The sequence below is a fragment of the Coffea arabica genome, chromosome 2e (assembly GCF_036785885.1).
Source record: "Coffea arabica cultivar ET-39 chromosome 2e, Coffea Arabica ET-39 HiFi, whole genome shotgun sequence".
Classification (NCBI taxonomy): Eukaryota; Viridiplantae; Streptophyta; class Magnoliopsida; order Gentianales; family Rubiaceae; genus Coffea; species Coffea arabica.
The window spans coordinates 14,869,601-14,882,611 of NC_092313.1; the positions used below are offsets into that span (position 1 = coordinate 14,869,601).

At 36.3% G+C, this 13,011-nt stretch overlaps 1 protein-coding gene across 1 annotated transcript; it reads left to right on the top strand.

The window, feature by feature from the left end:
* The first annotated feature begins 1,304 nt into the window (after positions 1–1,304).
* LOC113731110 (cysteine proteinase inhibitor 4-like) lies at positions 1,305–3,558 on the top strand. Its single transcript, XM_027256186.2, has 3 exons — positions 1,305–1,459; positions 1,621–1,760; positions 3,073–3,558. Exons 1-3 carry the CDS (start codon positions 1,405–1,407, stop codon positions 3,358–3,360), a joined length of 483 nt encoding a protein of 160 aa, XP_027111987.1. The 5' UTR covers positions 1,305–1,404; the 3' UTR covers positions 3,361–3,558.
* Positions 3,559–13,011: the final 9,453 nt, after the last annotated feature.

The window sequence follows — 13,011 nt, forward strand, 5'->3', positions numbered from 1 at the left end:
TTGAATGCGACGTTGAATGATCCCAACTAAGAGCAATGAATCTGAAATTCTTGATTATGTTGGAGTTAATAAATAATTTGAAGAGAAAAATCAAGTGATGGAGTTAGTTGATATCAATTATGGAGTGGACAAATTAATTAAAAATTGTGGTGCTACTTTAATGAATGGGATTATTCATGTGGACAAATCAAAACAAATTTGTGATGATATTGAAATTTTTATTGTGAAAAGTATGATTACGTGTTTTTGGGAAGTTTTATGGGTGATATAGATGAATTAAATCTTGAAGTGTTCAATCAAGAATTGGTGAACATGTTTAAGCTTTTTGACAGAAGTGATCAAACTAAGAAATTATTTGAGAAGTACAAGTTTTGTTTATTGCTACATGTGAAGATGAAATTAAAGACCAATTAAAAGTTGAGGATGAATGTGTTCACTACAATGGAATTATTCATGAAAATTTAAGCTCGAGATGGCACTGAAAATGGCCACAACGAAGAGTTTGGTTTAAGAGAGGTAATGAAGGAAATTAAACTAAACTATTTTAATATTTAGTTTCTTGTTTCTTGTTTCTTGTTTTGGTGTCATGTTGTTTAGTTTCCATATTAGATTGGGAAATATCAAGTCAGTTCCAAATAAATTTTAGTTTGCAAATATGTTTGTTTAGAAAGTTCTACGGTCTATAAATACTACCAGTGGAGTACATTGTTACTTAAAAAGTTGAGTTGAGTCAAGTTTTGAGATAGAGAGAAAGCCTCTGAGATTTGCTTCCCCCGGAGAATTGTAAGTTATCATAAGTGAAAGGCTACGATTTAATATTGTTATTATTGAGTTTTGACTTAATAAAATTATTGCATATTTGTTGTATGTTTATTCTCCTTTTCTTCTTACATATTTTTTTATATGTGTTAACATTGCTTTCACTATGCATCTGTTTTTTTGTGCCAACAAGGATTTTCAATGATTAAATTAAATTTGATAAAACAAGAAATCCTCGAATAAATCGTTCGTTTCTCTCTTAAGGGTAAGAATTGCATTAAGTGGTCAATCAACCCATCCTTTCCCACATATTATGCGTCTCACGATTCGACTCTTGTTTCGTTTATTGGATCCTTATCATAATAGTGACATTGTCTACTTTAGAAAAGAATAACAGAGAAGGAAGAAATTAAGTTCTTCATAATTGCCTGATGGATAATATCTTTTTCTATCGAATAAATATTTCTCACTAGATTCCAAATTTCACACAAAGGGCATAAAGGGCATTTAGGTGTAAAAATTTGCGTATAAATACAAGGAATACGGGTTTTCTTTCATGTGCTAAACCTAGCTTCTACAATCACAACCAGTTACAGTAATCTATTAGCATCCTCACTAGCTATCAGGTAGCTCCCTAAGGAAAAAATGGCTGAAGTCACAGTCAACTACAACTTCAACATAACTGAAGTCGCAGCCAACAGTAATCTTCTATATATTCTCTAAACATTCTTGCATCAGTTTTATGTTTTGCATGCATGTGTACATATTTGTATTACAGCCTTTTCTTTTTCAAGGTCGCAAGTGGTGAGTATTTTATTTTCTTACAATTGAAATGGGTTCTTGCACCTTGGCGGAAATTAGTGGCTGTGGAGGGATTCCAGTCGGCTGAAGTGGAAGCTATAATGAAGACTGCTGGAGACGACATGATATGGAATGCAATTGAAGATACCAAGGACATGGACATGTGCGATGAGGACTTCTTTGTCACTGGTGGTGGAAAGGTGAATAATCATCATCTTCCCGTCAGACCCGTTTTTCCTTTCTTTCACTAGTCTCTGAGTTGTGACTAGGTTCTGTAATAACACTGCTAAATTGCACCAAATTAAAGCCCTTCAAAATATTTACAGATTCTTTTAATGCGCAAGTACTTGTCAATGTTTAACTTGGATGAGACAAATTAAAGCTCTTCAATAGATTTACAGGTCTTTAAGTGTTTGTTTAAGAGCGGACAATTCAGTTCATAAAGTTAATTCCACAAATTAAAGGTATTTCATGCTTGCGAGTACCAAAAAGAACCACGTAAACTTTTTAAGTTTGGTAGGATTGGTTTTAGTAAACTAAATATAAGGTAAAAAGTACATTTACTAAAGGACTAACTCCACTTTGCATCTCTAAACTAATATCTGGGGGCGTTCATGGACCGGATGATCAGTTCATTTGCAACTTCACTTATCCTAGCTGCAAGTAGCAATTTAGCAAAAATTGTATTTCATACCCGAACTCTATTCATTCTGTTAACAATTGATTAGTTAATTTGTAGAATAGGATCGGGTATATATATAAGGCAACCTAACTCTTTTGTGCTTGTAGGAGAAAAAGATTAACAAAATTAGATTAACAAAAAAAATAATACAATAATTATTCAAATTAATAAGAGTTTAATCCCATAACCATTTATCTTGTTAATAATATAAGTTGAAAACAGTCAAAAACAGCCAATTAGAATACATCGACATATTGTCATCAATTTGTACCACCGTTGATCTTGTTAATTTTGATAACATTGCTATTAATTGGACTTAAATGGAATAAATTTGAAAATTTAGGGTGTAAAGTATCCAAAATTGAGAGTTTAAAATGCAAAGTGTTCTAAATTAAAGTTTAGGATACAAAATTAAAAAGTAGTATAAGTTCGTGGGTGCAAGGTGGAATTAGTCCACAACCAAAAATAAGATAAACGGTACGCTGTAGATTTCACATATGCCAGAATAATAACCTTTTATTGAAAACAGAATAAAAATAAACTAGTATAAATTCGAAGTCGTAATAGGTTTTTTTATATAACTTAACGACTTGCGTAGAAACTTTTGAAAAAGAATAAGGAGTTGCAAATGAAAGTAACGTGCACAACCTTAAATTGTTTTAACTAACTAAACATTTTTTTCCTTCTCTACATTCTTGAATTTTTTGATTGTCTATCTCCTGAGTAATTTAGTTTCTTGTTAATAGCTTGGGTTGATTGAGTTTTTTTTTTTTTTTTCTTTTTTAAGGATTCTGATTAATTTTGAGAACTAAATGATTTGGGGTTTACAGGATACCAAATTAGTAGGCATAGCTGGTGTTCCTCTTCCAAAACCGGTGGACAAGACAAGCCCTCATGTGATAAAGATCGCACAATTTGCAGTGAAAAAGCACAACGAGAAGGCTGGGACCAAGCTGGTATTCATCAAAGTGGTTGGCGGCGTGAAGTGGAGCGCCATTGCTGGCACTTTCTATGCACTTCAGATTGAAACTCAGGACTCGAAGGGCACATACCGCGATAAAACACTGGTTGTGGAAGCCGTAACTGGTCACAAGAAACTCATCTGGTACAAGCATTAATCAAGTGCTACTCTCCAACTGATCAGGATGATTAATGTATTGTACTAAGTACTTTAATTATCTGGTCTCTGTATGTGGTTAAGTACGTACTAGGTATGCTGAGATGCTTCTCCCTAGTACTGTATTGGATATTGAAGGTGCACTTGTATCAAGAATGCGCCATTATTAAATAAAATCTGCTGTCTATTTTTAAGTTCATATATATTTATATTTTGATTCTGCATGCAGGAATCAATCGGCTTTATGTTTTGCATGTCAATTACTCTACTGATAATTGATTATCAAGTTATAATGTAGAATCTAAATTTAGGGTTCTAATAATGATAATAAGGATCAAAGGAATAAAATAATTACTCAAAATATATGTGGAAGAGAAGAAATAAATAATTCATGATATTATATATTGATATTTCAAATAATAGAAAAGACGTCAGAACGAAATGCATGTTATAGACTCTCTTTAAATCTCTTGGATAAATACCTAGTAATTAGTCTACTTATAATTGGAATGGACAGCCTCTCGAAATGAGAGCACTTTCTCTCTCTAGGTAGAGAGTAAAGTCCCCCTTGTGGGTGTCTGAAACTACCAAAATTCAAATTAACTTCATTCCGCATTCCAATTAACTTCAATTTTCCACTGAAAACTTTGATCCTCCTCGCATTCAACAAACAATGATGAATCTGTGATGCATTTATGATGATTACTGATCTGTATTCCTCACGATTGTCCTCAATTGGTTCGCTCATCTTCATTCTGGTCCAGGTAGCTTGGTCTCCGTAGGTAATCAGTAGGTTAGATCTGGTTGCTTTTCCCTAAATAATCTTCTTTAGCTTGCTTTTTGTCCTTTCAACTTCGTCTTCGTCCGTTTGTTGTGTTTTCCTTTCTGTCTGTGTTTCAGTGTTTTTGCATCTGTCTAGTATTTTGATCGGCTAGCGACTTTAGCTTCAGAGGCAAGTCTCCAGTCTGAGCATCGCTTTGTAATTGCGGTTGAATCCTAATCTGTTGTCTGATGGCTGAGGAGTTGGAGGAAGTGTTAAGGAAATTTGAGTTAACTGATAAGGAGGCTAATGGTATCCAGCTCGAAGGGGGGGAAGTGTTTCAAGGGATAGAGGAATGCAAAATGAGTATCATTGGTAAAGTGGTGGGGGAAAAGAATGTGAACATATCTGGAATTAAGAGTTTTTCTAGCAATTTGTGGTCGTTTGCCAAAAATCTGAGAGTCATTGAGATTGGAGTGAATATGTTCCAGTTCATCCTTAGTAATAGGTATGATATGGATAGGATCCTTCATGGTAGACCTTGGATTTTCGATAATCTTCCCTTGGTGCTTCTACCTTGGAGGGAAGGGATTGAACATGATACAGAGGCTTTTTCTAGGACATGGATCTGGGTCCAAATGTGGAATTTACCACTGCATTGGGTTACAAAGGAGATTGGGAAGAGGATTGGGGGAGTTTTCAATAAGGTAAGTGAGGTAATAATTCCGCCAGGGGGGGAAAAGAGGGCAAGCACCTGAAAGTTTTGGTGGAAATGGATCTAAACCATCCTATTCTTAGGGGTACTACTGTCAAGATGGGGGGAGAATCTAAGTGGATTGAGTTTAGGTATGAGAAATGCCCTGACTTCTGCTATTGTTGTGGGATTATGGGCCATAATGAGAGAAATTGTAAAAATAAAGGGGTGAATATAAGGAAGGAAACACAATATGGAGCATGGTTGAGAGCCAACTCTTCTAGAAGTCCAGCTAAAAAATTTAACGAAACTAAGTCTCCTGAATCAAGCATTATGGAGCAACAGGATAGTTCAAGGGACAGCAGGGTGGGTGATAAACAATTGCTACTGACTTGGCAAGCTGATGAAAAAAGCAGGAGCATACAAAAGGAGGCTGCGGGTGAGGGGGTAGCTAGGGGGGATGATCATGAGACCCTGGATATGAGTGTTGGGGAGAAAATAGTAGGACCAACAGTTTTAGGGGGGGGAGGATCAGATGGGAAGGGAGATGTTTTAAAGGAAGGGGCTAAGGGGGGTAAAAAGGAACTGTCAAGAGTAGAAGTAGGGGAAGGAAACTTTGAGGGAGTGGAACATATTACTGTAAATGAGGAAGGGAGTGGACTAGTGGACTGTGATTTAATGTGGATTGATGGGAGTGGGGGTGGAATGGGTGAGCAGGAAGGGATAGAGGGAGATAAGTTGGAGGCTGAAGGGTCCAAGGTCTCCAAGGGGAATAGAACACAGGTGTTAGGGAAATATAAGGGGAATAAAGGGTGGAAGAGGCTGGTTCAGGAGGTGGGAAGGAGGAAGCCTCTAGGGGAGCTTAATTCTGGACTGGAATCTCAGAAATGGGCAACTAAAAGGAAGCAGGATGGCTTAGATGGAAAAGAAAATGAGGGGTTGGTGCATGGTAGGCTAAAGAGGGGTAGAAGTATGGTATTAGATAATGAGGGGATTACAATGCTGAAGGTGGAGGAGCCCAACCTAAATGGGGCTCCACAATCTTTATGAAGGCTCTGGTGTGGAACTGTCGAGGTGCTGGGAGCCCCTTGACAGTTCTCCAACTAAAGGAGATTGTAAATCTCCACTCCCCAGAGGTGATCTGCTTGGCAGAAACTAAGAATAGGAAATGTTTCATGAATACAGTTAGGATGAAGTTGAGGTATGATAAACTGTTTGTAGTGGACCCTATTGGTAGGTCAGGAGGACTGGCTGTTATGTGGAAGAAAGAACTAGCTGTTAGTAGGGTGCTTTTTACTGATTTTTCGATAGAATTGCAGATTGAAGGCTCTGGTGATAAGTCTAAGTGGTGGCTCATCTGTGTCTATGCCAGTAGTATAGAGGCAGTTAAAGAGAAACAATGGAACATTATCACTGAAAGAAAGGCTTTATGGGGAAGAAACTGGGTGATTGCAGGGGATATGAATGATATTATCAATAATGATGAAAAATGGGGTGGAATTAGGAGGCCTGAGAGTAGTTTTAGGAAATTCAGGAGTTTCATTAGTGTGAATGAGCTGATAGATATAGGTTTTGAGGGCATTCCGTGGACATGGTGTAACAACTGGGAGGATGAAGGGGAGATTAAAGAAAGACTGGACAGAATTATGGTCAGTGGAGGGTGGAGGAAGGATTACAGAAAGGCAAAATGTATTCATATCCAAAATGAGGCCTCTGATCATTGCATGTTGTTGCTTGATACAGAGCCAAGAGGTAGGAAGTGGAAGAGAAGGTTCTGTTTTGATAGAAATTGGCTTAAAAATCCAGGGGTATGGGAGGTAGTTAGTAGAGCTTGGAGCAAACAACAAATTGGTTCAAGAGGTTATAGACTACAGTTAAAAATAAAGGAGTGTAGAATGGCTCTTCTGGACTGGAACAGGCGACTCAATAGTAATGCTAAGAGACAAATCAAGTGTATAAAGCAGGAATTGAGGGAGCTACAAAGGAGTGGCAAGACGGATGGGAGAGAGAGAAAGAGGGAACTGAGGAGGAAATTGGCTGAGGCCTATAGAAGAGAGGAGGTGTTCTGGGGGCAGAAGGCTAGGAGTTGTTGGTTAAAAGAAGGGGATAAAAATACAAAGTATTTTCATGCCATGGTGGAGGGTAGGAGGAGGAGGAATACTATCTCAGTTTTGCAGAAGAGTGGTGGGGATTGGTGTAAATCTGGGAAGGATATTGAGGAGGAGATAGAGGGGTATTTTAGGGGCCTGTTCACTTCTTCTAATCCTCAGCTTTTTGACACTGTTTTGGAAGGAATTCCTCAGGTGATTACAAGGCAGATGAATCAAAGACTGGTGAGACCTGTTTCTGAAGAGGAAGTCAGGAAAGCTGTTTTCTCCCTTCATCCAAACAAAGCTCCTGGACCTGATGGTATGACGCCTATTTTCTTTCAACAGTTTTGGAATACCATCAAATTTGATCTTATAAATGCTGTCTCTAGCTTTTTTCACTCAGGTAACCTGTTAAGTGCCATTAATAGTACCATGATAACTCTCATTCCAAAAGTTGATAATCCTGTTTGTGTGTCTCAGTTCAGACCAATCAGCTTATGTAATGTGGTTTATAGGATTATCTCTAAGATTCTAGTTAATAGGTTAAAACCTTTGTTGAAGCATTGCATCAGTGATAATCAATCTGCCTTTATACCAGGGAGACAGATCATTGATAATGTCATAATTGCTCATGAGTCAATTCATTGTTTGAACAATATGAGGAGTGGATCTAATGCCTTTATGGCCCTAAAACTAGATATGTCAAAGGCATATGATAGAGTGGAATGGCAGTTTGTGGTGAAAATGATGGAGAAAATGGGATTCTGTCAAACTTGGATTAAGTGAATTTTAAAGTGCATGTCTTCTGTGACTTTTTCTTTTAATATAAATGGCGAGAGCAGAGGTTTTGTGAAACCAACTAGAGGAATTAGGCAAGGAGATCCCTTATCTCCTTACCTTTTCCTTCTTGTTACTGAAGATTTCTCTAACCTGTTGAAAAAGGCAATGCAGGAGCAAAGGTTGACTGGGTTCAGAGTGGCTCGGGCTTGTCCAGCTTTATCACACATTTTCTTTGCAGATGATACTCTTATTTTTTTTGTAAAGCTAATAAGGAGGAGGCTGATGAAGTGATGCAGATTTTGAAGCTATATGGGGAAGCCTCAGGTCAGATTGTAAATGTTGAAAAATCTTCTGTTTTCTTTGGGAAGAATGTAGGAGAGGGTAGGAAAGTGGAGGTACTGAGAGGGCTATGGGGAATGAAGGTTGCAAGACAGAGCAGATACTTGGGCCTTCCTATGGTGATTGGAAGACCAAAAAGACAGGTGTTTAGTTATATAAAGGATAAAGTTGTGACTAGAATGGGTGGCTGGAAGGAAAAACTTTTAAGTCAGGCAGGTAAAGAAGTGATGTTGAAGTCAGTAATTTTGGCCCTTCCTACCTATGCAATGAGCTGCTGTAAGTTGCCAAAGTCTTTATGTAAGGACATATGTAGAGAAATGGCTAAGTTTTGGTGGGGGGATAGTGAGGAGCAGAAAAAGATTCATTGGATTGAATGGGGAAAGTTGTCTGATGTAAAAGGGAAAGGGGGTTTGGGTTTCAGGGATCTCCAATGCTTTAATAAAGCTATGTTAGCTAAACAGCTTTGGAGAATGTTGACTAATCCTGGATTGCTGGTTAGTAGGGTGATTAAGGGTAGATATTTTAAAGGTTCATCAATTTGGAGAGTGAAGGAAAGGGGTGGGGATTCCTGGATTTGGAAGAGTGTTCTGAGTGCCAGGGATTTGCTAAATACGGGTGTTTGTAAAAGAGTTGGTGATGGAAGCTCTGTTAATATATGGAAGGATAAATGGATAGTTAATAGTGAGAGTGGAATGGTGCAATCTAGGAAACCAGAAGGGTGTCAGATAGTAAAGGTGCAGGAGCTAATTAGCAATGGTAAGTGGAATATGGACTTGTTACAGACCCTTTTCAATGAGGATGACTGTGCTAGAATAGGGAGCATCCCTCTGAGTACATGTGGTAGTAAGGATAGATTTGTTTGGCCTAGGTCCAACTCGGGGAAATACACTGTCAAATCTGGTTATGTGCTGGCTAAGGAGATGTCAAGCAGGAAGAGGGGCACACAGGTGGGAGGGGGAGATAGCAGTAGAAATGAGGCAAACTCTGGAGCTTGGAAATTTTTATGGGGTTTGAATATAAAACATAAATTGAAACATTTCATATGGAAGTGCTTAAGGGGAATACTACCAGTAAATGAGGTGCTGAAAAGGAGAACTGGAAAAGGGGATGACAAATGTGTTCAATGTGGAGAACAGACAGAGACATTGGAACACATGCTGTTTTTTTGCAGGAATGCTGAATTTATATGGAAAGCTGCTCCTATTAGGTGGGATGGTTTGCAGGAATTCAGACACAATTTCTGGCATTGGTGGAATGGTCTTATGGAGGCTCAAAAAAGGGTGGAGGGGAGAGACCATATTGCTCTTACTATAAACATCCTGTGGCAGGTGTGGAAGGCAAGGAATGGAGTTCTTTTCAATAGAGAAAAAAGGTGCCCGGGTCAGACTGTAAATAAAGCAGTGCAAGAATGGTTGGAGTACAGGAATATTAGTTCTGAAGCTAATATGAGCAAAGGAACTGGGGATGGTACAGCTATGGTAGGTGGCAAATGGACTCCTCCTCCCAAAGGATTTATTTGCATGAATACTGATGCTAGTTTGCACATGCAAGAGAGGAAAGTTGGATGGGGGATAGTGGCAAGGAACGATGATGGTGCCTTGGTGGGGGCCTGGGCAGGGAGTGAAAATAGAATTGGGGATCTGGCTGTGGAAGAGGCTATGGCAATCAGGAAGGCCTTGATCATTGCAAAGCAGAAGGGTTGGGGGAAGATTGTGCTACAGTCGGATTGCAAAGCAATAATTGACAAACTTAACGTAAAGAGTGCAGAAGATCTAAGTGTGGGAGTCATTCTGTTTGTTATTTTAAAGCTCAGAATGGACTTCATTGAATGTTCCTTCTCCTTTGTCAGAAGGGGAGTGAACTCTGTAGCTCACCATTTGGCTAAATATGCCTTACGAGTGGTAGATGAGAAGGTGTGGCAGGAATCATTTCCTGACTGGCTATGTAGTTTAGCTAGTAAAGATGTAGGAGCACATGCTCCTGTTTTGTAACTTTTGGTTTGTCTAATGAAAGTGTTATCGTTTGAAAAAAAAAATAAAAAATAGTCTACTTATAACTCAAAAGACTTATAGAATAAGAAATGACGATATAGAAATAAATAAATGAAAACTTCTAAGCTCGATTTGTTCGGCCAACACATGATAATCAGCAATGATGGAGCCAAGGGGGGGCAGAGGGGGGCCATGGCCCCCCCTAAGTTTTGAAAAATTTAATTCATAATATGTAAATATATGTATAAGTCAAAGTTGGCCCCTCCTAATTTTTTACAATTTTAGTTTATATTATGAGAGTTTATATATATATATATATGTGTATATATATCTGTGTGTGTGTGTGTGAATTAGCCACCTTTTGATTTAATTTTTTCTTCAAAAAAAAGTTATTTATTTTTTATTGTAATAATTATTTAACATTCAAAAAATTACATAATTTGATGATCTATAGTAAATTGACCCAATTTGATGTATTATAATAAAAGACTTAATTCATAATTATCAATGGGCTACAATAAAAATAATTACTTTATTGGTCCATATACAAATATACACCTTAGCCTAATTGATAAAAAAATTTAAAATTAGTGATCTATCCTCTTGTTGACTCATATACAAATATACAAATAATTACTTGAAGGCTCGGTGAAGACAAGAAATTGAGTGATATATCCTGTTATTGGCAGATTGATGATATTTGTTCTCACTCTTTTTGTATCAATTGCAACTATAGAATGTACATTTTCAATTGTGAATATAATCAAAACAAAACTCTAAAACAAGATAAAAGATAATTTCTTGAATGATTGTCTAACAATGTATATAAAAAAAAAGGATGATCAAAATTTAACACTGATTCAATTATAGATGAATTTAGTTCTATGAAAGAACGTAAAACTCAATTTACTTTTAAAAAAAGAGGTTGAAATTTCAAGGTATGCTAACATAACTTTTATCTTTTATTAATTGAAAATAGTTATATTATATTGTATAGTTATATTTTTATTTTTGCACAAATGACATATTGAAGCATCTTCTCATAATGTACAATTTGGGTAGTTTGTTATGTTATAAGATATTTAATCAAAGGTTATTTTTTGTCCTAATTTTTGTTATGACTATGCTGCATATTTATGTAATAGACATACCTTTATAATTAAAATTAAAATTTGATATTTTAAGATATCATATATTTAAATAGATGAAAATTATTTTGAACATAACATATTAAGATAATTTTGTTCAAAAAAATTTTGGCCCCCCTCCCAAGGAAAAAATCCTGGCTCCGTTTTATAGTCTATAGAATGGACATTTTCAATTATGAAAATAATCAAAATAAAGCTCCAAAACAAGATAAAAGATCATTTCTTGAATGATTGCCTAACAATGTACATAAAAAAAGGAAGTTGTTCGAAAATTTGGCATTGATTCAATTAGAGATGAATTTAGTTCTATGAAAGAACGTAAAACTCAATTTATTTTTAATAAAAGAGGATGAAATTTCAAGGTATATTAACATAACTTTTATCTTTTTTTAATTGAAAATAATTATATTTATATTACATAGTCATATTTTTGTTTTTGCACAGGGAACATATTGGAGCATCTTCTCATAACGTGCAACTTAAGTGGTTTGTGATGTTATAAAATATTTAATCCAATGTTATTTCTTATCTTAATTTTAGTTATGACTATGCTACATATTTATGAAATAGACATACCTTTATAATTAAAATTAATATTTGATATTTTAAGATGTCATATATTTAAATAAATAAAAATTAGTTTGAACATAACATATTAAGATAATTTTGTTCGAAAAAATTTTGGCCCCCCCAAGGAAAAAATCCTGGCTCCGTCACTGATAATCAGGGTCTTGCTGATAATGTTACTTCCTGTGAAACCAGCCCCTAAAAGCAAGGAAAGGTAAATTATATACTCCAAGAATGACATCTAGCTAGAAAACCAAACTTCGAGGATGACAGCTTCTGCTCCTGACTACTGCTCTTTGGGTCCATCTCAAAATAACGTGTATCTTAATACATGCTAATTAAGTTTAGAAAGCGTATATCTGAACCGCAATTGGTCCGTTATCATGAAAATGTGCTATGTAGGGTTGGAGTACAATATTTATGCCCTACATTTATTCGTGATTCAATGGAACTGAGATCATGACATTCAACACAAAAACTTTTTTTTTTTTTTTTTTGATAATTCAGCACAGAAACATTTACGTTTCAAGCAGCCAAGAAGAAAACAGCATCGTACGGTCAACTATAGGAAAAACATATGTTGGAATTCGTTTGCCTTTTAATTTCCCAATCATCAATAGTTGTCGAGAAGTCTTGAATTATTACATGTTGTATTCCTATGACTATCTTTTTCCGGTGTCAACTTGTTTTTCCTCAAAAACCCTTTCAATACTAATATTTACCGAGTTGAATTATGTTGGATTTCAGAAACCCACCCCTGAGGTTTCTGAAATCCAACATATTTAGGCATGTACGATTATTAGTTCTCAACCACATGCAAGAGTATTACCCCAAAGTGCCCGCCCCAATCCTGTTACGTACATGAGATTAGTTCTCGCCTGATCACCGGAATGGTCCGTTCTTGTTTTTCGTTGTTAATGATAAGAATTAAGGATAGAAGGTAATAAGAGGATGCAAAATGGATTGAGGTTAATGGTTTCATAATTACTTATGACTAACCATTGGAATTTGGAACCAAGAAGCTCCTCATAGCCGTTGGTTTTTTTTTTCCCTGGTTACAAGATTTCTCAAACTCTAAGCTTGTAATTAGTGAAAATTTCACTATCAAAGATGAAATATACACCGTAACTAGTCAAGACGTGAAAAGGCATTTATTCATTGCAAACTCATTTTGTAAATGAACCATGCAAGTCAATCAAGAAGGCATTTGGAAATTGACAAGGAAACTTAGAATAAGTGGCAAACAAGAAAGAGTGGCCTGATGTTAAGTTCCACACACTTTG

Coding starts and splice junctions, on each gene's coding strand:
- LOC113731110 (XM_027256186.2), top strand. CDS start 1,405: ATGGCTGAAGTCACAGTCAACTACAACTTCAACATAACTGAAGTCGCA. Junction 1,460..1,620: donor AACTGAAGTCGCAGCCAACA/GTAATCTTCTAT, acceptor GGCGGAAATTAG/TGGCTGTGGAGGGATTCCAG. Junction 1,761..3,072: donor TTGTCACTGGTGGTGGAAAG/GTGAATAATCAT, acceptor TGGGGTTTACAG/GATACCAAATTAGTAGGCAT.